This window comes from Hippoglossus hippoglossus, chromosome 9 (genome assembly GCF_009819705.1).
Source record: "Hippoglossus hippoglossus isolate fHipHip1 chromosome 9, fHipHip1.pri, whole genome shotgun sequence".
NCBI classification, from domain to species: domain Eukaryota; kingdom Metazoa; phylum Chordata; class Actinopteri; order Pleuronectiformes; family Pleuronectidae; genus Hippoglossus; species Hippoglossus hippoglossus.
The window spans coordinates 11,122,699-11,146,305 of NC_047159.1; the positions used below are offsets into that span (position 1 = coordinate 11,122,699).

Below are 23,607 nucleotides of genomic sequence, written 5' to 3' on the forward strand. Positions count from 1 at the left end.
AAGAGGAACCCGTAGCGACCATTTCCACCAGGAGCAGTTTATGACGATGTCACTAATCATTCTGACACGCTCACCCGACGCCGCTCACGGCTCAGAGGGGGTGGGGGGGACAGAGCGGATTGAAAGTTGCAGTGGCTATGAAATATTGAGAAATTCATTAACCTTGATTAAAATTAATCAACCAAATTAGGGAAGGAATGAAAGGTAATTTATGATGCAGCTCGAGACTCAAATATACACTGTCCTGCTCAAATCCAGCAAGAGTGAGGCGACGGATCAGATCTGTTTTCATTAGTCATGCCCGTGACTGCACAGAAAGCAAGAGGAGGCTTTCCGCAGTTAAATGTCGCAGTTGGAGCACGCTTCTTCGACAAAATGCACCAGCAGAGAGAGGAGAGATCTCATAAAAAGTGACAGCTAGTGATGGCCGGCCAGCGAGCAGGTCCTTCTAGGAGATAATTAATAGGTTTTCACTGGCAGATTTACAGACGGAGGCAGAGCAGGAGAGCACCGGCTATGAGCTGCCCTTTCCTTCAAAGTGCTGCACTTTAACTCAGCTGCAGCAGGCAAGCTTTCCATCCTGGACTGGCACCGACAGAGACGCCTGTACACCTTCACCAGTGTTTATAAGCACAACATGCCCCCAAAATGCACATCTTCATAAATTTGACAGAATGACCTTTGTTTCAAGGACACACAGTGCAGATAAAAAATAAGGTTAGGCAGCAGCAAGGATACAGCCTTGTCTTGGACAATTTATTGATATACACACACAAGTAGATATATGCAGACTTTTTGCAGTTTAAAGCACACACACACACACACACACACACACACACACACACACACACACACACACACACACACACACACACACACACACACACACACACACACACACACACACACACACACACACACACACACACACACACACACACACACACACACAGCCAAGTGGTATATGTCTGGGAATCAGATCCAGCTGGCGGCAGGAACCAGAACATCCCTGTCAGAGAGATGTGACAAACAGACGAATATACACGCACACGCACACACACACACACACACACACACACTGTCAAAGCTTATCAGCATATGTGAGTGTTTGTTTATGCACAAGCAACCAAACGCCCTAAAGACTGATTGATGGAGCCACGTGTGATGTGGCAGGAAAGACAAAATGACAAAAATAAATTAAAATAAAATAAATAATTGTCAGTTGGTGGCTTTACTGTGTCAACGTATGGGAGAAATTGAGAGAGAAAGAGAGATAGAAAGAAATAGAGAGAAAGAAAGAAAAGATGTGAAAGCTTGAAACACAAATTAAAGGAGAATATCTCTCGGCAGACATTTGATATAATATTCATAATTGCGTTATCATGTGTGAACAATCATCTGAAAGTAAAAATTCATGTGTTTTTGTGGAACTTTTCAATGTCACAGCAAATTTGACCTTTGACTTTTTGGCTATACAATTATAATTGTGAGGTAATGTTTGAAATTGACCAATAACACAAAATAAATAAAAATTAAAAATTGAGGTCAGTGACCTTTGACCAGCCAATTCTAATCAGGTCATCCTTGAGTTAAATGGATGTTTGTGCCTGATACGGTGAAATACCCCCCAGACCTTCCTGATAAATCACTTTCACAAAGTTTGAACATCTTCATCTTGATCCAAATTAGAAGACAGTCTCTCAGTGCGCTCCTGAGATTTTGTGTTCACAAGAAGACAGACGCACGGACAACCTAAAAACAAAATGCCTCCGGCTACAGCCGCTGCAGACGCAGAGGCATACATATATTGCCTTTGGGAACTTTAGGGGCAGACAGACATGAATTTACCTTTACAAAGAAGGTGATGTTCAGGTTTGACTGACACTGACATAGAGGAGGTGAGTTATGGGTGGTGATGCATCTGACTGCGTTATATTGAAATGTGTGTTTAAGACTCTTCCTCCCTCATACTTGGGTGAGCAAAACATGACTGTGTAACACATTAGATTTTATGTGCATACAATTATAATAGCTAATATAATTTAAGTGGTAAGTGAGATGAGACTTCCATTAAAAGTTATTTCATGGATGTCCGTGTTAATTAACTCTCCTGATGTTTCTCCTGTTGCCCATCTCAGAAACAGAGAGAGGTTAACAGATAGCAAGAACTTCGGTGAGCGTACGTGCACACAGTGACACATTTCTGACAGTCCTCCAACTGGAACAATAAAGTATATGTACAAACACTGCTATAAAGCTGTTTGTTTTAAATCAATAATTTAGTGCAACAGCCCAAGTACCTATCAAAGTCCCTGATGCAGTTATGTGAAATAAATTCTGCTCGGTAATCTTCTTGATCACAACACTATAATCTGTTGACAATCGTGAGCCTTTGTCACAGCTAAAAATATATAAACTCCAGCAGCCTCCACACAAATCAATCAACCTTAGCCTCAGTCTGCCAGGATGAAATACTATCACCCTAAAAAGGCTCCGATCTCCTCTATAACTTCTTGTCTTCTCATTCGGATTTCTTCATTTGAAGTGTTTTTTACTCCAGTGAAAAGTTAATTAAATGTAAAATTATTACATTGGGCTGTCTCCAACTTTTAATAACATTAAATCTTCTAAATGTTTTCCTGTGGTTTACGGTATTTAAAAGGACCAGCTGATTAAAAATCCCATTATAAGGCCGTCAATCAAGGCTTTGCTAGTTTTGTTGTGAAGCATTTTTAGCTTCATTTAGATAAAGTTTATTATTTTCACACAGTAACACAAATATGACACAAGGTCCAGTTGTATTTCCTCACTTTTGCAACAATAACAATTTTTTTTAACAAGAAATATAAAACTTGAGTGCAAGCACCAACTCGTTCACGCTCACCATCTGTTTTTTCAAATACTGCCTTCTGATGGGGAGCTGTCAGGTGACGTATGAAACCGTAGCATGATGCACGATTGTGATTGTTCCTAAGTATTTGTTGTTGTTTTTTTGACAGCTTATTTCTTTGACAAATAACCTTGTTTACAAAAACATCTGTCATCACTTTCATAGCACCTTCAACCACACAGACAGCAGTGCTGGACACGTGTTTAATATACTGTACATGTGCAAAATGTGGAACATTGTCTCATGTTGGTAATGAAACAAGACACCGGCGCTATTTTCAAAACCCCGGGATACGGAGGTATTTATCACCGCCGAGCCTATTATGTCTTATTAGAAGCTGCTGTGTATATTAATTAAAACGAAAGACCGGGAAGACAGAGAAAAGGGAGAGAAGACAAGAGAGGAGAGAAAAGAGGAGTGATCAAACAAACAGATGCCAAATGAGACTCAAGCCAGTGGGTTAGACTGACATCTCCCTAACTGCTGCCACTAACACTGGCACATTATCCTGCTGAGGGCTCGCAGAATGTGTGCATTACTTCAACTTGATAGAACAGGTGACAAATAAAAAATGTGATGAGTTTTCTAACTATGAAAAATGTTGCCATATTGAGCGTTTTTGCAAATGATGCCATAAACGAGTTTCCAAAAGGGAGGAAACAAACACAAAATATAAATCTATGTATTTAATGAGTATGTTGTGGCAGTTTCAAATATCAGAATATCGAACCATATTAGAGGCAATTTTCAAAACAATAATACTTCTCTCTTGGCTGGACTGGAGTCCCAATAATGTTGCTATCACATCTAGATAGAGGGAACAAGCAGTTTACCTAAACAAAGACGGAAAAGATAGGCTCCATGGTGCCATGCCATGTGATATTGAACCATAAAACTATTCTCACATTTATTTCCTCTCTCTTACTGATGTCAGTCTTCACTTTCACTCCACTCTGTGCTGTATGAAGCCTCACATATCACAAGATCACAAGAGTGAAGAAAACTCACAAAGCTACTTCAACGCAAAGTGAAACTTTGCAGCTCTTTGGTATGTTTTTCAACCTTTCTAAAGAAGAAGACATTTTAAGGCTTGAAAGGGAATGAAAAGATTCATGCTTCAAAGGCAATTAGTCTTTAATTCATATCCATAAAGCAAATAATTTAAAAACATTCAAGCTGCTTTAAATATTCATCTCAAAATTTAAAAGAACAGAGACCGAGAGAAAGAATCTGTGACAGATCAAATTAGATAAGCAGACACTCCATTTCTCAATGCAATGATATAAATTGCTTCTCTTATGAGTTACAAACACTTTGAAATATTTTGGAAAAAAGTTTTGCTCAACTGTAAATTTCCCATAACTTTTAAATCCTGTACACGCAAAACTGAATCACGATCATCATCTGAGCGTCAATCTTCAGGCTGGTAAAGCAGCGACGGGACCAGCTTTCTAGTTGGAGGTCAGAAGGGAGCTGTTCATTTCTTTTTATTATTATTATTTGCTATATTTATATGTTTTTCCAGTCCTAGCAATCTTTCAGAATTAACTATCATTTCTTTCTGACAAGACAACTTGATCTATAATGTAAGATGTCACTGCCATTATACCGATATACTAAACATCTACATACTAAGTCTGCCTGTCTGTAAGTGGAACTGTTCATCTTATTAACTTGCTTAAAGTGATTTGGACACATGATGCAATCAATATTTGAAAATTGAAAACAGGCGACCAGTGTTCTGTAGCAGTCAGTAGGGTTCGACATGTCTTGTTTTAAATCATTCAAATTTACATATGAGCTGCACACAAAAAACTAATTCAGTTTCATTTTAAGGAAAACATTGACTATAAAATCTTCAGTGTAGATAAACCAGGTTGGATGAATGCAAAGTTTTCTAACTTCACACGATAGACTGAATATAAAAAGCTTTCCACATAACAATAGAAAAGTGACAGTATATAGCAGAACTCTTTGAGTAGGACTTATTAATGACCATGAATAATTCTGAAGAGGCTTTAACACAGGCCAACTAACAGTTCCAAACAGAAAGGCTTAGAACGGGCAGTGCACTCATTTTAATACCAGCTCTCACATAAGTAAGTTATACGTTTTGCACATTACGTTCACATTTGAAGCCAAACCTGCCTGTTATTACATCGTGTGTGTTTAATAAGTGGATCTTACCAGTTCACTCTGGAGTCGGAGAATCAGCTCGTCTTTCTCCCTCAGTTGTTGCAACAAGGCCTCCTCTCTGCCGGGATCCTAAACACAAGCAAGACACAGTGTCACGCATCACTCAGGACACTGCAGCCAGTCGTGATTCATCAGGGACCATCACAAGGCTGTTTGAGTGTGTATGTGATTCCCTGGATCCTTTATGTGTTTTCAAGTGTTTTATGTGCATTTATGAGTGTATATGTCACTCATCTTTCGGTGGTGTGTGTGTGTGTGTGTGTGTGTGTGTGTGTGTGTGTGTGTGTGTGTGTGTGTGTGTGTGTGTGTGTGTGTGTGTGTACGTGTAATGTAGTTGTTTATGGCGCATGCTGCAGGACTGTGATCTCCTCTCCTCTCTCCATATCTGAGATAAACTTGGAGTGTCCTGTGGCAGCACCCTAAAGCGGACAGCACTTTAAAATGACCTTGTGCTGTCAGGGGACATTATTGTGGCGAAGATGGAGAGGAGGAGCCGAGACAGAATAAGGGAGGAGAATTATAATCCTCATAAAACTTTATTCTCATTGCACCTTTCAAAACAACCGTTACAAAGTGCTTCCCAGCAAAATACAAGCTGTTATAAAGAGTTCTAAAAATATATTTCATTAAAATTTGATAGCTGTTTATGCCTGCCACATTTATCCACCGAACAAATGAAGTCGGATCAGTTGACATGAATTCTGTTTAGTAGTTACTGAAGCAAAAACTGCAAACATCTATGTCGGCCAACCTGATTTTCACTGTCGTTCCTGGTTGTTCCAAAACCTCGTCATCTTCAGACCTTATGGCTAAACCGTGCAACAGCCAAGCTGCCACAGGATCTCTACACACTGGCTCATGGGGAGCCTGGATCTAATAAATATAGCTGGGCTCCAGACCCAGCAGCTTTAATTAAAATACTCAACTTAATTCTAAATTGGACAGAGAGTGACACAAGGAGGAGGAGGGAAGAAAAGGGAAGGAAAGAGAGGAAGGAAAATGACGGACATACAGGGTCATTACCTCTTCAAGGGCATAAACGCAGGAAAGAAATAAAAAGAGGGGCAAGATAACAGGAGAAAAATGAGGAGGGGGAAGTGAACGTGAGAAAAGGGGGACAGTGATAGAGAGCAGGAGAGGACAGAGAGGGCCGGGGGCTGAGCGTGATGGTCTGAAACTGTGGGGAGCCATCGAGCTAAAAGACAGACAGAGAGTCAGGAGGAGAACACAGACCACAGGGAACCATAAAGTTACACCACCGTCCTTTAAATGACCCATCTGATGCAAACACAGACAGCTAACTTGACACTCTGCCTTAACTCAACATCAAAATCGGTGTGTGTGTGCGTGGGACCTGTTTGACCGTCTGACAAGCACTTCGACGGGAGCGTGCCGTAAATGCTTAAACTGTTTCTGAGAAAGAAATGCATATTTTACTGCACAATTACGGCAAACGCTTTCCAGTCAGCCTTAGAGGTTGTGGCCATGAGTCACAATTTCCCGAAATTCAAAAAAAATAAAATAAAGAAAATTTCACCGAATATAAAGACATTTTGATGACATGGACGAAGCTAAAAGCTTTGTAAGTGCTTCCAGGGTGATAAAACCAGCGGAAGAACACCTTCCCCTCGGAAGCTATTTACAAAAACAAAACCCAGTGGTGTTGAATGAGAGCGGACTGGCATTACCTGCATTTGGAGGGGAGATATTTTTGGATAATGATATTTTTCCTACTGCGATAACACACACACTAGTGCAAAGGGAGAGAACAAAAATTACAAACAGGAGATTCGAATGGGACTGAAAATTGCTAACATGCTGTGACAATTATTACATTAGTCAGCCTCTAAAATTAATCTCACCCGAACAGGACTGAAGGCTGTTCCAAATGAGCTGGCTGGCTACAACCGGCACAGCGTGTATGCCTCTGTCCCCTGTGTGTGCGTGTGTGACATTGCATGTTTAACAGCAGTTGTGTTTCAAATGTTCAAAACAGGCTTATGACTAAATCCATGACTTGCGTGGTTTGTTTATGAGTATAAACAGAGGAAAGAAAGAGAAATAGATGGGTATAAGCTGTCAGAGAAATACAGAGGGATAAGAAAACAAGATAATGTACTTCAACTTGGCCACATTCAATGCCACCCTTTTGACTTCGATGCCAAGGGACAGGACATGCTCATATGACCGCACAATTTTATGTGTCCTGGCTTGACTTTGTTGTTGTTTGGCTCACATACCCGTTGTTGAGCAGCCCTATATTGCATTACATATTAAAAAAAGGCTTTTAAACGAGGGGAACATTACCATTACCTAAAACTAAATTGAAAAACTCTATTCTGATCGCTGAAAGAAGGAGCACAATATGCATTAAGTCACCCATCAGGTGGCATTCCAACCAATTTTTCAAGGCAGAATTGAATGGAAAGGGCTGAGGAAGAAAAGTGGGGCATGTGAATTTATTTCTAATGTGATTGGAATGGCCTCGGTGGGGATAAATCTGATCAAAATCATTGGAGTGCATCTACTTTATGTGATTTTGTATGGAGGCTGAGGCCACTCTGTGCTTGCAATCAGCAGTCAGCTGAAGAGGGTATGGAGATGAATTACATTCCCCTTGTTAGCAGAAATTATTCAATTTCTCAACTTTTTTTTTTTTTTTGCAAACACACATTTGACAAAATGTGAGGGTTGTTTACCGCATCTGTAATTTCAATAACCCCCTCTACCCTCAGTTGGTTCAACAAATTGCCTGTTTCTTAAATTATGGCATGGGGTGTGAGAAATAACAGCGTAATCAAATGCATTCCCCTTGTTATCTTAATACCAGGGTACAAAACATCTTTCCATAACTTTGCACTTCTTCAAAGTACAAGTGCTTGCTCCTTGAACGGGCTGAGACGAATGTGAAAGGGTATAATCCCCTCAACAGTTCTGTACATTCCTAGTATGACACGGCATTAAGCATACACCACTGGACCCTGTGTGGATGAAAAAGGACCTGCTCAATGGAGTGTGGCTTTGGCCACAATGTTTTGCTCAAATCCGAGCCAAACGCAACAAAGCCCAATGTTTTCCACAATTCAAAGCAAGTGCAGTGTAAACAATTTAAAAGAAACCCAATCCACCATGAACAAACCCAACAAGATCCAGAATATAATATATATATATAGTGTTCGAACCCAGCCTCATCCATTTTGTCCCAATGGGTCCCGACAGGCTCGGGTCGGGTATTGTGTTGTTGATGCATACAATTGTCCCAAACTTTTACGACAGGTTGGGACAAATGATTTATAATTCAATCGGTAGCATTTAGAATTCAGCACTCCAGGATTATTTGGGCAGATAATCGAGACTGAGTGACCTCCACTAGCGAACACCCCCGTGATTGTCAGGGGGCAAATCAGGTCTAAAATCAGCCCAATTACCTCTAGTGTGCAGCAGCCATTACTACAAAAGTCTGTCCTTCACATGGTGATACGCTGTCTCATTTGGCTGCTCGGACACCCACTGGTAAAGCACTTGATATTCATGACTTGATTAAAAAACATAGGCAAGCTCAAAGACACATGCATAAACCTGCGCACGCTGACTGACAATAATTATGACTTTGATAGCGTTCTATTTATGCAGACCGACAGAGGAGGTCAAGAGGAGCGGCTGCGATGTAAAAATAAAAGAGAGGAGGTGACGAAAAAAAGACTCATCTGCACATCGAGAATGCATACTAAAGAGCCGTGACCTCTGTCACCTGTCTTTACGAGTTAACTGAGCTGTCAGGAGAACTAAGGAGCAGGTCGCCAACACAGTCGACTGTGATTCAACTCTTTTGAAACTAAAAGTTTTCAGTGCATCTGGACACGGGCTGCACACGACAAACTAACCCTGCCATATAAACTGAAGGACATGGCGTGCCTGGTGAACAAGCAGCAGTCAAGGATGCTATAGGTGCTCAATCTGCTCCGAGGAGCTCCAAAAGGCAGTAAAGCTGGCAGGTCGCACGGAGACAGTTAGGTAAGCTGTCAAACCACTTCTGTAATATTTACGCTGTTTGAAACAAGCGAGGTGTCACCTGCCGAGACATCCTGAAATGCAGCAAGAGCCACCGAGCTGCCTCATGTCTGCAGTTAGAGAGATTTCGAATATAATACAGTACAGTTAGAAAACATTAGGGCAAGTTAAATGCAATAAAATACTGTCCTTTGTACTTAACACAGACATCAATGATACTGTAAGAGATGAGATATTAGGGAGACCCAAGGCTGGTTGCACAAAGACGAGCTTTAACTACGGCTCAGATCTAACAAACAGAAAAGCTTTAGATGCTTGAGTTGGATTAATTGTCTGTGTTCTCTGAGAGAGTCGAGACTCTTTTGAAACTGAGCGCAGCTGATCAAGCTTTTTCTCTTTTCTTTTCAAGCTGCTCGACTCCATTCAAACCGGCAGAAAACATCTGTCTCCTGGAACAATTTAAGTGCTTATAAAAGTGTTTTACTACCAATATTCAAAAATATGTGAATATTCAAAGCTGAATGTTGTGCAAGTGCAAATAAAGCTCACACACAGACACACAAATGTATTTCAGAGACCCAGCTGATTGGAAAGGAGATAGTCTGGGGTACAGCAGTTACCATAAAACTTTTTTTGATTTACTTTTTATACAACTGACACAAAGTGGCATATGACGAGGCGGTGAAAATGAAACGATGCAGTAGATCAGTCTAAAATGCCCCAAAGTGAACTCACTCTCCAAGATGGCGGCGTTTCTGCAGGTTTTAACACATGGAATTTAAGACTTTTTAAGACCGAAAATCATGTAATTTAAGACCTTTGTCAAGTACGGCAGATATGAAGGAGTATCGGAGTCCCAGAACAACTTACACTTCCCCATACTTGAAGACAGGTTGAAGTAGCCTCGTAGAGAATAACCCTCGAAACGCCACGTTACCTCACAAACTACAGACGGGGACAGCAGGTATCCATCGTCTTTCCCACCGCTGAGCTGAGTGTTACTGCGATACATTGTGACCGGGGTGTTTGTAGACTCAGTTATCAGTTACACGTCGGTCTTGTCTGTGGTTTAATCTTATTGATTTGTGTGTTTCTAGTGTGTGAGCCAAGAAACATTTGTCTTGACGTGTACTCTTGCACATAGTTTTCAAGCCTCTCCCACTGTTGCCTTGATGTGAAGCGAACAAACTATGATAACATATTTACAGTCATTCTAATTATACATTAATCATTTTTAATTATGCAGCAAATGACACCGCATGCATGTTTTTTCTTCTTCAGGCTTCCAAATACAGTAGAACACTTCAAGTGGGACAAAATGTGGTAAAAATCATGTCACATGCTTTTGGTCTAAATTAAACTAGGGCACACTGTGACTCCGCAGCCTCTCAGGTGGCTAGCGTAGATTATTTTTATACCCACGGAGTCGTTTTCTGGAGTGCCAGGACAAATTCTCTTCTTCTTCTTCTCCTTGCCCCTCACCTTCCTCTCTCTTTTTCTTCTTTCCCCCTTTTCTCTACCACCCTCCTCCTCAAACTCTTCACCTCCTTTTTGCTCCCTCACCTCTATCCCTCTCATGTCTAATGTGGTTTCTCCTCTTTTCCTGACTTATCTGACTTAATGTCATCAAACTGAATACATTCCCCCAACTCAACTTTTGCTTCCACACGTTCCCCCTTTGCACGACCTGTCTCCATCACCCCCTCTCCCCTCAATCTATTTTACAGTCAAGTAGAACAATGTACTATTCTCAGAGTTGCACCTACTTCCTCTTATACAGCTTCTCCTTGTGAGGCATGCCCTCTCCATCTTGATGTTGTTTCTTTTCTGTGCCTCCAGCTCTGTCAAAAGGTTAGCCTTTGCCTCCCACCTTCTTACGCATTCTCTGTTTATATATATCTACATACATACACACACACACATACACCAATCTTATTTCTCTGTTTTCATCTCCTGTCAAACCTCAATTCCTCCAGCACTTGCTGCTTCCACCCTGCCCTTTATATCTATCTCTGTGCTGCTGTCACGCCCTCAGTCTCTCCCTGCACAGTCCTGGTTAGCCGAGGAGATGTTCAGGGTATTTAGGATGGGTGCTAGCTCCACGGAATTAAACAGTGCTTAAGCAAAAGTTGTATTTTACAATCAGAGTATAGAAACCTAGTTTGCCTCGTTCGTCTGAACATTTTGACGACAGCTGGTGTTGTTCGGCCTACAAACTTTTAAATGATCTGGTGCATATCTCGCTTAATATTTCACGAGAAAAAAAATCTAATTCTTAACATTCTACTCCCACCACTAATTTTCTCACCAAGTAAGTGAAATGAAGCTGCTTTATACACCGCATGTGCTCCCAATGTCAAATCTGCTCATTTCAAACCAGTTTATGAAGGAACCAGTTTTTTATATTTGATTAGTGGATGTATTTTATTTGTGTTTGTTTATTTTCAAAGTTTTTAACCAATGTCAAGTGTCTTTGATCGTTGTGCTTTATAAATACAATGTATTGCGCAATAGTTTATAACTCAAAGATTGTCAACCTACATGCATTTCTGATGGATCTGTAACTGTCTATCCATAAACAGGGAAATTTAAATGTTTTGCTATTGAATTATTTATTGATTATGGGTCAGGTGTTTGTGACCATTTGCCCTCACTTTTTCTGAATGAAACTACCTCAACAAGTCCCTCTATACATTGCGGGAGAGTGTTTCATCCACAGCCGTTGTCTTCACGCTGTGTCCCACCCTACATCTTTAATTTTTCCTTATCCTCCAGCTGCTACTGATACTCCATGTAGGTCAACAAGGAGGGCACGCGTACAAACGCACGCTGGTACACAGATTTAAATGCATGCCACAACACACTCTTGGCACAGCAGTGCACTTTGCAGGCACCGTGTGAGACAGGCAGGCCTTGGATTTTGGCTGTGTTTTATTTGACTATATTTTAAGGGGTTAGGGGTTAGGGTTTGACTTTTGCTCTTCTGTACCTCCAAGTATGTCAACACAATATTAGATTCAACCTTTAGTGCAACAAAGTTTAATAAAAATCCGCCACCGGCAGTGAGAAGTTTCACAAAGTCCAGGAGACTTGTTCTTTCTTCTCCTCTCTCTCTCCTAACAGTCTAACAAGAACTCGGTTGCAGAGCACTGAAATCCCAGAGAAAAGATTGACAAAAGCCCTTTCCTGGTAAACTTAAACCCTGCACACACACACGATAGCATACGCTTGAGCTCTGACACACTCCCAGCAGAGAGTCATAAATCTCATCTAGATCGGTCAGCTGTGATGGACTAGGTTGACAGTGGGGGTCTAGGGCCTGTCACTACAGGCAAAGCACATTGGTCCCCATGTCTTTTTGCTACACTCATTTTTATATTTCCTTATACCTGCTCTCCCTCTTTCTCGTGTGATTTGATCTCTTCATGATTCATTAGACGCTGATGTGGAAAAAAAGGCTGGTGATTGTTCTGTATCACTGGAGGAGACACACAGATCAAAAGATGAGTCAGTCTTATATTTTTGATCACAGACGGACCGCTGTGTTATTTTGATTGAAGTAGGTGGCACTATGAGGTATCTGAGGGCTGTGTGAGTATAAAGCCTACGGCTACAGAGCAGGTCTAGACTGTTCTCATTGTAATATTATTTATAGAGATCCAACAGAGACCATGAGAAAGAACATGGTGAAAATTTTTACATTGTCCATTAGCAGTTCCAATGATGTTTTATTGAAACAAGACAATGTGGTGTTCCTTGGTGCAATTCTATAATAAATAAAAAGTTGGAAGAAAACTAGAATCCATTCCCTTCAATTGTATGACTCCGCCATTTATACAATATGTTCCGTCTGCAGCGTAGCAAAGTTCAGTTTTGTATCACAGCAGCCTGGTAACCACAGCTTCAGCCACAATATGTAAAACCCTTCTTCGACATCATTAAACCACACTAGTCACTGCGGTTTTAAAATCCTCTGATGGCAGCCATGAGGGAAATTGGGCCAAAAGGAAAACCAGCAAAGCAACATTTTTGGCGTGCCAGAAACTCATCTAATCCTCTGAGAGCCAGATCATTGATCGCTCAGGCAATTATTTAGGCGTTATGACCTCATTAATGTGCCTGTCCAACGACAATTGATTTGGCAGAAATTAAGCTCAATTCTAAAATTAGTGCCTGATTCAGTGCTAAAATGGGGCCCGAACCCAAAACGGGTCGGACCGACTTATGCAGTATTGTGTGTTTACACGAAGCAACGTAAAATAGGTTACCTTAAACGGAAGGGATTTTTCACTGCAAGGGCTGATGGGTAGAGACTGGAGGCTGCTGGCAGGACTCGTCTCTGCGCTCTGCAAAAAGCATAAATATGAAAATAACATCATGATTAAATTTGTTAAATACACTACGTTTTAGTGTGATGTGCACAGGGCGATTCTTAAAGGATGAGTCTCAGTTAAAACTCTTCTACTTGGAACTAAATTAAGACTCCAAAGTATTATTATTTGTACTTCTTGCAACTTCTGGCAAAATCATTACTCCCTCATTCATTTTAAGTAAAGCCTAATAGACTAGGTCTGTCAACATAAGTGCTCCTGAAGCTGCAGCATCCTGTAGTGGACATTTATAATGATTATCCGCAGGGTGATATTACATCTAGTCTCATATTCTAGATTCAAAGCACCTTTGATTGTAACAAAAAGGCAAAATAACTGGTTTGAATGAAATTGGTTAAACGACTATAGAAACGACTAATGTTGTAATTTGCATTTTCTTGATGTTTCTAACAAAGTCTTTTTATTTTCTAACACCAGCTGTGACCAGACACATCTTGGCTCCGCTCCTCAACACAGGTGTCTAGTGGGCAGAGAGCAAGGGCAGAGTGAGGGGCGTTCCAAAACACGCACGCACGCACGCACGCACGCACACACACACACACAGAGAAAGAGAGATACATTCTTGTACTTCTATCTTATCGAGGACAGCCCCTTACACTAACCATCACAACCAAATGCCAATAACCCTAAACCTTACCATAACCATAACCTGAACCTGTCAGGTTCTCACCCTATAAGGTCTATGCTCAAAATGGTCCTCACAAAGATATAAGCACACACACACACAAACAGTACAGCGCCTAGAGACAGTCATGTCACGCAGGGTGCAGACACCACACAGACATACACACTTCTTTAAATAAAGAGAAGAGGCTTATTTAAATGTCACCTGTGATGGCTCATAACAGGACAGATGGGGAAGCAGGAGAGGATAAAGAAGTGTTGGCTGATATTGATATAATGCTTCATGGTAAAAACATGACAGCACAGACAAGGAGGATATGACAAGATACATGACAAAGACCTGACATCAAGAATTGAAAGATTGTGATGTATGAACTTGTTTTCCCGTCGTTTACTTGACTTCTTTCGGCCATCTAGTAGATTTATATGCAAGCTAACGTTTCCTTTTTTTGAGCGAGATGATCATACTTACAATCAAGATGCCCGAAAAGCTTCTGGCTAAAATGCAAAAATCAGGCTCTGATGTGACTGTAGCTCAGGGAAACAACATTCTTCAATATGTCTCCTCTTTGCACAGCCTACACGTGATTCTAAAAGAAGCATGCCTCCCTATCAGAATAATAGGTGCACAATGTCGTCAAGACCACCCATGTGTCATCAGTGATCAACACCTTTCCCTATGTAGAGAGACATGCGCACACTCACTGACACCCCCACACACTCTGGCTCTCTCCTCCTCTTTCCAACACATACCCATTCTCTTTAAGGTCACCCCTGTCCCACAGGCTTTAACACACAACTGTCCCCACAATTAGATGTGGTTGGGTAAAAAAAATAAAAAAATAAAAATGGAGAAAGCTGCCTAAGAGTGCTGGATTTAATGACTTTGCACTACCCAGAAGCTAAATGTCTAAAGATGATGAATGGCCCAAGAAAGGAAAGCAGGTTTCGTAGTTTGATACACCGCTTTAATCACATTCACACATCAGTTAAATGTGGAAATAAAAACGTTCAGATAACTTCAGGTGCGCTCGTGCCCACTCTCTCGCTCTCTCATTGACATTTGGGTTTTATATTGGAAAGCAGAACCATTAACAACACACTGACATGCCATTTAGAGTTCTCTGGCAAACACAGGGTGAGGACTTTGTTCTGGAAATTCCAACTGTGCTTGGGTATTACTGAGTTTTTAGAAGTCTGGGCCTCAGGAGGTCTTCATCTAACTAAAACTGTGACAGCACGCTTCAGTGTTCACCCAAACTTTCACAGATGTTGATTGCGGAGCCGTTGTGTAACACGGAAAAAAACCTAGTGTTGAAAATGACTGCAGAGGTGAATACCACGTCCCGAAGAGTAATGAATAACCGTATTTTGAAAATCAAATTTAGGATATCCACAGCTATCTTTGTAACAACGGAGGAGCAGCTGCTGCCATAAGTCAAGCAGCTGCCTCAGGGCTGAGCAGAGGCACAAGCTAACAGGGCCTGGTGGTGCATGTGTAGATACTGCACAGCCAGGCCCAAAAAGACTGTGACTATATGCTGTAACAAATGGGAGCATCGCTCTCTCGCTCGAATCCATGGCTGACATTGACAAATGGGGATCATTCCGTTAGGCAACATTAATGCACACATGGAGAGTGGCATTATAGAAATGTTTCTCTGTGCATCCGACGGGATAAACAGTTGGAAGAGAAATAAATCATGGGAAGGTAGAGTATCTATAGCTGGTAAAATACATATTTTTTTATTTGTAATTTGATGCACAATAAATTACAAAATGTGATGTATTAGCTGGCATGTTGGTCATGAATATGACTGCATCCATCCATCCATTATCTGTAACACTTATCCTGTGATGGTTGCAGGAGGCGACTGCAGACTATCTTAGGGTCGACATATAGAGACAATCTCACACACACCTACAGTTGATTTAGAGTCTCCAACCAGCATATGCTACATGTCTTTGGATTGTGGGAAGAAGCTGGAGTACCCGGACAAGCAAACTCCACACAGAAAGGCCAACAGGGTACGAACCAAGAGCTTTCTGGATGTGGAGTGACGCTGCTAACCAGGTGTCAGTGCAACAATATACAACTCAATGTAGAAGTTTTGACAGCAACTGAAAAACTGGCAGAGAAGAAGACGAGAGGAGAGGAAAGTAGGAGGTATAAGTTAAGGTAAGTTAAGGTAAACAAGGCCAAAGAACAGAAGATTAGGGCGTCAATTCCAGAAGGTCAAGCAAATTAAATGCAAAGCATACAGACAGGCCAGGTGCCCCCCCCCCCCCCCCCCCCCCCCCCCGCAGAATGGATTACATCTACTGATGGGAAGTAACAAAATTTGCAAGTTAATGACACAACACATTCAGCAAAGAGGGCAAAGCATCTCCTCTTTTATATTCATGTTCTGCTGCCTTGTTCCACCTCTCCATTGTAGTCTCTCCATCACTTCTCGTTTACGTCTCTCTCCACTAATTATTATTTTATCTTTTTCATGCCTCGTGTCTCTGTTTGCGTGGTCCTTGGAGGAAAAACAAGAGAGATGAACAGCAGAGAGAGAGACAAGAGAGAAAACATGTGGACTGTAATTCACAGAGAGGTGCTCAAAGCCAGCTTTGATCTTAGTTTACAGGGACTAATGGTGGGATGTTAGGGAAGCTCTGGTCAGCCTTTTATACGTCTTTTTATGTATTTATATTTGTGTATTTGTGTGACAGGTGTCAGTATAATGCCGCAGTGTTTGGTGAGGGTCAGTTACGCATGCAGATTACAAGCCAGACGTTGCTAAGAGCTGATGGTATTACTAACATCCCTCTTTGGTATGCAAATGTTACATACACTTTCAAAAACATAGTGACAAAGGGTGTTAGCGACAACACGAGCACTTTCGTTCCAAAGCACGGCATAAGAAAAGATAGAAAGCAACACCAAAACTTTTGTTTGGTTTATGCATTAGCCATTTTCCAAAAAGAGTGGAATTATCATCCCGGCCTGGCATTGACTGTAAAACTAAAATTTACACTCAGCCCTTGATTGTGTATTTTATCATTCTGGCTGAAAATCTGCCCAAAGTCGAGCTCTCGGAAAATTGCAACTACCCTAAATAAACCTCGCAAATCACATTTATAAAAATGTTATGTTCTTAAAAAAAAATCTCGCTAAATGATCGACTTTAATATTATTGCGTTCTGTTTATAATCTAGAGTTAAAGCAGTCCCACACTCACAGCCATCAATATGGTTCCCTGATTTTTACAGTCCAGCCTTGTTAAACCAGCCACTGCAACGTGTCAGTGCTTTGCTAAGTGACCATTACAGATAATCACGTCTTTAATGGTGTGGATGTAATTTTACTGGTTTCCCGCCATTTGCACTGCGATGGCCTCATAGCCTGAGGCAAAAACTTTGGCTTGAAGCATCCAAACGCACTTAAAGAGCAGAGTGGTACTCCAAAGTAAGAGGATCAATGTGTGGACCGTGTTATGTGAGCATATGAAGAATATGACACTCAAAGAAGCCGCCCAGTTCCCTCCTCCAGATGTGGATTCTGATTGAATCAACAAAACAAAGTGATTACAGGAACCTTTTTAAAAGGCGGGAAAGCTTCCTCTTTGAGACGATTTCATGGAGCTGAAATTGAGCCGATTAAAACAGTGGGTGAGGAATTTGTCAGTGGAGCGCTGCACTGTTTCGGTTCCACTTAAAATTGCTTCGTATTAGTTGCTAACCACTTGCACTTACTGGTTTAAAACAATTTAACGCATTTATAAGTTGATCAGAGAAGGTTTCTGTGAGTGTGGTGGAAGAGAAAGAGTAATGCATGTCATCTTCTAGTTGTTTTATGCTAAGGGTCACTTGACAGAGTAGCTTTCTTTGATGTAATGATTATCCTCCAAGTTAAAGCCTTCTTCCGAGTACAGGCTCCTGTTAAGAGGAGCGTGCGTGTTTCTGTGTGTGCGTATATGTGTGTAACCCACCTCCTGCAGTGTGCGTCTCAGTCTTAAAAGCAGGGTTTTGACAGCCGTACAGTCCTGCTGCATCAGTCGCAGTGGAAGCGCTTCCAGCCCTGGGGGTAAGGACTCGTCTTCCCTCCCCAAACCCAGCCCCGAGCTCCAGTCAGCAGGCAGCAGGGTAGTTGGACGGCTGGGCTCCCTGGAGGAGAGGCAGAGTGGAGGGGGAGAAGAGAGGAAAGAAGAGATTTAATGTTATCGAGAGTCAGTGTGAAAACCCGATCATTGACCTGCCTTCACTGCTCCCTCTCCGCTCCCCACAGGAAACCAGCACAATCTCATCTCAGCCTTTGGTGGTTGCTAATGGTGTAGATGATGCATTACAAAGCAGTGTCAGGATATCAGCTGCTTTTGAATAACCCAACACTCCAGAATCCTGGGTGATACCAGCTTGAATGAGAATCTGGCACTGCAGCAAATACTGAATATGATAATGTTGCTAATACATGTGATTCCTAAAACTGCTACACTTTCCATACACAGGGTGGCAGTACAGGCTACACATGGGATGGACCCTAGATCACTGTGGCCAATTTTGTTGGACCTCTGTTGCACGTGCTGTTGGATGGGCTGTAGTACGACACTGCAGTGGGGTCCAAAGATATGCAAAGGTAAGGGGTCTTAGACTTGTGGACCACACAGTAGATACAACACACTACACTCTAGACATGTAACCTTCCCATGCATTCTTGGGCTCTACTCAAATCCTAAATATTCTTAATACAAGTATATAATAGTTTCTCAATTGGGGGTCAACCTGTCATGAACCTATAGCAACACTTCTCACCTGAGTAGAAGCGTTATTAGTTTGGCTATTGCAGCGTCTCATGCTAGCAAACAATAAATATACATCAATTAATTTCTCATCAGGCAAATTCAGAGAGAAACAAGGCAGTGCAAAGGGAGGCAGCAGAAAAACTCCACCAATCAAATCTTTTTTTGTTTAACGACCAAAGTTGTTGTTTTCAAGCGGTGGAAACCCGGAGCATCGTTTCCAGGTCACAAAAGAAATCTTGTGGTTGTCCCAGTAAAGGTGTTGACTGTGTCCTGCCAGTTTGGCTCCCATGGAAAAGAATAGTTAAGAGGTCCAAACCGTAGCTTGTCAGTTAGATGCAACACAGAAAACGCTATCTTCTACAAAGGAATGATAAAAGAATTGCTTGCATCATAGTGGGAGTAGTGGGGCAATACGCACGTCTTTTTCTCAAGGTTTTTTCAGGTTTATTAAAGCCCCTATGTGGACATTTTGATGTTTTCATCTTTTTCACTGGCAATTAAAAAAACAGAGTGAGAAATTTCTACAGAACGAGAAACAGAGGAGAAATTTCTACAGAAGGGAAGAGGGTCAAAATGGTCAGGATGGTGCCCTACAGGACACCCCCCCCCCCCCTAATAAGTCTGTTTTAAGCTGCTTTGAAACAGACGACACAAGTGCAAAATAAAATCATATTCAAGTGCTCGCATGAGTAGAAACACATACACACAACTGTATTAAAAGATGAAAGGGGCCAAAGCACACGGGTCCATCGTCTAATCCTGCGTCTCACAATCATTATCAACTCAAAAGGATACTTCATTGTCAAGAGCTTTGAATCATTATAGCTCATCACAGCCGTGTGATCCTGTGTCTCTGTCCTTCGCATATTTTTTTTCCCCCAAGGAGTCTTAATTTAGTGTTTTGTATAACTGCAAGTCCACAATTATTCTTTTGCAAAAACAACGCTGTCAGTCTGTTTATGTATGCATCTGATTTTATGATTGTCAGTGTGTCCCTGTGTGTACAGGGCAGAGATCTTTCACGTTCGCGTGCTGCATATCAAACACCTTTCTTTAATAACAAAGCCTTCCAAGTTAAGCACCGCCGACCTCCGGGCCACTCGACAGACAGAGGAGATGGGGAATATAAGTTCATAAGTCGTTGTTTAGGCCTGATTATTAACACGCCTCTGAATCTATACGATACAGTATTCCTCCAGACAACTGTGACACTTTGGTGGAGGTGTGCGGTTGGAATTTCAACTCACACGGTCAAAATCAGCAGGGAGACATTGACCAAAAGCACTGTTTTAATTAACTGTCCCTTTTGAGAACACAGTCCATTAAACAATAACCAGGCCTGTGGAGCTGTACATCTTAATCTGGTGCACGGCCTCTGTTCTTTGTCTTATCTCCAACACCTACGTATTTAGCGCAGCAGAGGACACACACACCGAGAGGTATTTTCGCCAGGAGTCAGGGTCGCTGCAGAGTCACAGCATTCCTCGTCTTTCTCTGCCTTCCGGCCGCCGGTATAAGGCTCCATCCAAGTGCTAACACTACTAACGCTGACCTTATCTATAAAAGCGACGTCTTCAGTCATTCAGCGCTCCAGGCTCCACATTACTTTCTTTCAGTCACTGTGATAGTTTAGGTTTCACCAGGAGCATATTTTACTTCAGCTGTTAATGATTCAAGGCTACTTTATATTCCAGCAGACATGTAAACAGCCTCAAATCAAAGCTCACACTCGCCCTCTGTTGATTCAGAAGAAGGATGTGACTGATGTTTTAATTCGGTCTGTTAAATCTCCTGCACACAAAATGTCAAATGAGAACCAATTCTCCGGCGAACTTTATCATTTTCTACATCCTCCTTTTACGATTAACCTTGGCCCTAGGTTAATAATTATCCCTGGGAACATTGAGCACTCTTTTCACACAGCAATTTTTACACAAGGACTGAAGTCTAGGCTGTAGAATTATGGTCATAAGTTCATATGTACTACTGTAAAGAAACAAATGGCAAAGCATGATCAGATGCAGCTAAAAATTAAAATGCATAAAATGTTATATGACAACACTGGTAAGAGTGCAGAGAGAGATTTTAAACTCAAAAGCGTTGTAATAATCTCAACCCTGAGTTTTGTTACAGCTGAAAACAAAGTTTAAAAAGCAGAATTTAACATTCCCCCAATACACGAAAATTAAAATGCAGCTGAAGTCAGCTTTTCAATCGGTGACACTCACATGGCCCAAAGAGATGTTTCAAATGTCAAAACTGGGGACGTAACAAAAGCCTGTTGAATCTTTGCTTTCAAGGCCAGTGTGCTCTGAATGAGAGAAGCTATTAAAAGTGAAAAGATGATGTTTCTCTCTCACTTCTTTCTCTTTTCTGTCCTGTTCATTTTTAATTGGTTGTGAGACCTTACTGCAGGTTATCTGATCAAATACTCTACTATGATATGAACTGTAGTACAAATAGCAAATACATCTTGTACTCTTATGCCAAATTTAAATTTTTTGGTTTAACTATAAGTATGGAGAAATGCTGTAAATGTGACGTTTGCTTATAAGAATATTTCTTCCATGTAATGCGTTGCACAATATCAACATTCTATTCTTTACTAAATTTCTATATTTATTTTATTGTACTTTCCCTTGCTGTCTTGTCGACATCATTTTGACCATCTTTATCATGTAGTCAAACCAGAAATATAGTCCGATAAAAATCAGCCAATATGAGCCTTTCACTGACATTTCAGTATCAGCGTTTTTGTTAGCTGAAGGGCGCCAATGTGAAAACTTTTATTTTGTAGAAAACACAATGCAGAAAAGATGTGCATTTATATTAACATTTCACTCCAGGCTTGAATAAAAACTGGCCAAGAGAAACTGAAAAAGAAAAAAACTGATTAATAAATTGATGTGTTATTCAAATGTGTTTAGATCGGCTTGCTTCCTGCCTCAACTTTCCCCCGCCAGGTTGGGATAATCTGACCCAAGTGCATAAATGCGGGACTGTGTATTTCACCCTCTTTATGACATTTTCTAAAGGTGAACTCAGAAATATCAACCTCCTGTCTGAGAAGCACAAATACAACCAGCTAGCTCACAGTCTGCATATTAAGGAAAGCAAGTGAGGGAGAGGGGGGGGGGGGGGCATAATCACAGAAACAAGGAGATCTTCATCATCAGGAGTCTTGCGTTCGCTCTGACTGATTCAGCCATTTAGAGGAGAGGTGAGAGGAAATTAGATGCCTTTTGTTCCAGAGAAATAGCCGAGGAAAACAGCGGCGGAGGAGCATTAAGTCCGACAGCAGATTCCAGAGGAAAAATGTTCATTGAGCAAAACAAGAGCATATCACTAAAATATCGATCAACATAAGACTCCTCACTGGAGAGCTTGTTCTGAATTGCTCCCTCGTTTGCCCTCGTACTTTCTTCTTCACTGGTTCACCACCCCTCTTTCTATTATACCCCTCCTTCTCGCTCTGCTCATCCGTCTTCACCCCCTTCTCTCTCTCTCTCTCTCTCCCTTTGCCCGGGCCCTTGTTTTCCGTCTGCACCATTCTCCCCTCGCCCCTTCATCTCTTCTCTCCTCCTATCACTTTGACAACCACTACACTAAACTGATGCACTATCAAAGCCTGAGGTTTCCCCGCTGGGATTCTGCTGAGCACGTCAGACAGATGTCGATGAAGCCTGCTGTCTTTTGAGGACAGGTGAGCTCTGTCTGTCAAGCAGCTATGACTGCTTTAAAAAAAAAGAAAAATAAGAATTTAACTGTATTTTTTGTAGCTTTTCTTCCTGGTTGGCATCTCAGGTTAGAATGAACTCTCACCATTTATTTCTCTTTTGCACCCCGCTATCTCGATGGGATGAATTTAGCATAAATAAATGACATATGATCAATCATGCACTCTTCTCTCTGACAGCTTATGTCAAGTGGTACAGTGCAGAGCAAGTACTAGAAAGTTTTTCTCACTTAAAGTTGTATTTTTCTCATTTTTTTTCTACGTCTGTGTATTTATCAGAGTCTGACACTCCAGCCCTTTCTCCAGCTTTCTCTAGGGTTCAGGTTAGGATTCTCGCGGTGCACAAGAAATGCACAGAGCAACAAGAGGATGAGTGGGAGCAGGGTTCAAACACCGCTCACCTCCCCTGAAACAATAATCCTAGAGGAGGTGCCCTATGGAAAACATTCATGTTTCCGGGGACTGGAAATGCAGTATTACTGGTTAAATATTTCTGCTGTCAAGCAGCGCCAAGCTTTAAATGTGTTACACTCTCTGCAACATTCTTATAAAATAGAAATACCACTATAACCCTCACCTTCATGGTCATATCTGGATCAAATGTTATGCTGTCTGTAGTGGTAGCCATACATAGTAAGTGATTATTTCCAATGAAAAACTGCAAATAAATCGACTAACTATAGCCATTTTAAAACATGAACTCTAGGAAGGTCTGGACATTTTCCAAAGATTTGTCTTTCACATATGAAGCAGGAGATTGTCTTGGTTGGATGCATTCAGAGCAACAGGAAAATGTCCGGAGCATTTAGGCGAGGGGAAGCGTCTGGGTCAAGCTTGCAGGAGTTTAGTGCATGTCTGAAAGCAGCTTGTCTGCAATAGCATTTTATCGTATGTCCTAATACAAGTAGCTCATGAGGTGTATGACAAAATTAAGGATGTGATTTTTTTGTGAAAATGGATGTTTGCACAAAA

At 41.4% G+C, this 23,607-nt stretch overlaps 1 protein-coding gene across 1 annotated transcript in view; it reads right to left on the minus strand.

Annotated features, from left to right (window-relative positions):
• Positions 1 to 23,607, minus strand: part of ccser1 (coiled-coil serine-rich protein 1) — a 113,940-nt gene that overhangs the window by 58,698 nt on the left and 31,635 nt on the right. The window contains 3 exon segments of the mRNA XM_034595322.1: positions 5,078 to 5,155; positions 13,366 to 13,443; positions 18,090 to 18,264. Coding sequence (XP_034451213.1) covers positions 5,078 to 5,155; positions 13,366 to 13,443; positions 18,090 to 18,264 — 331 coding nt within the window.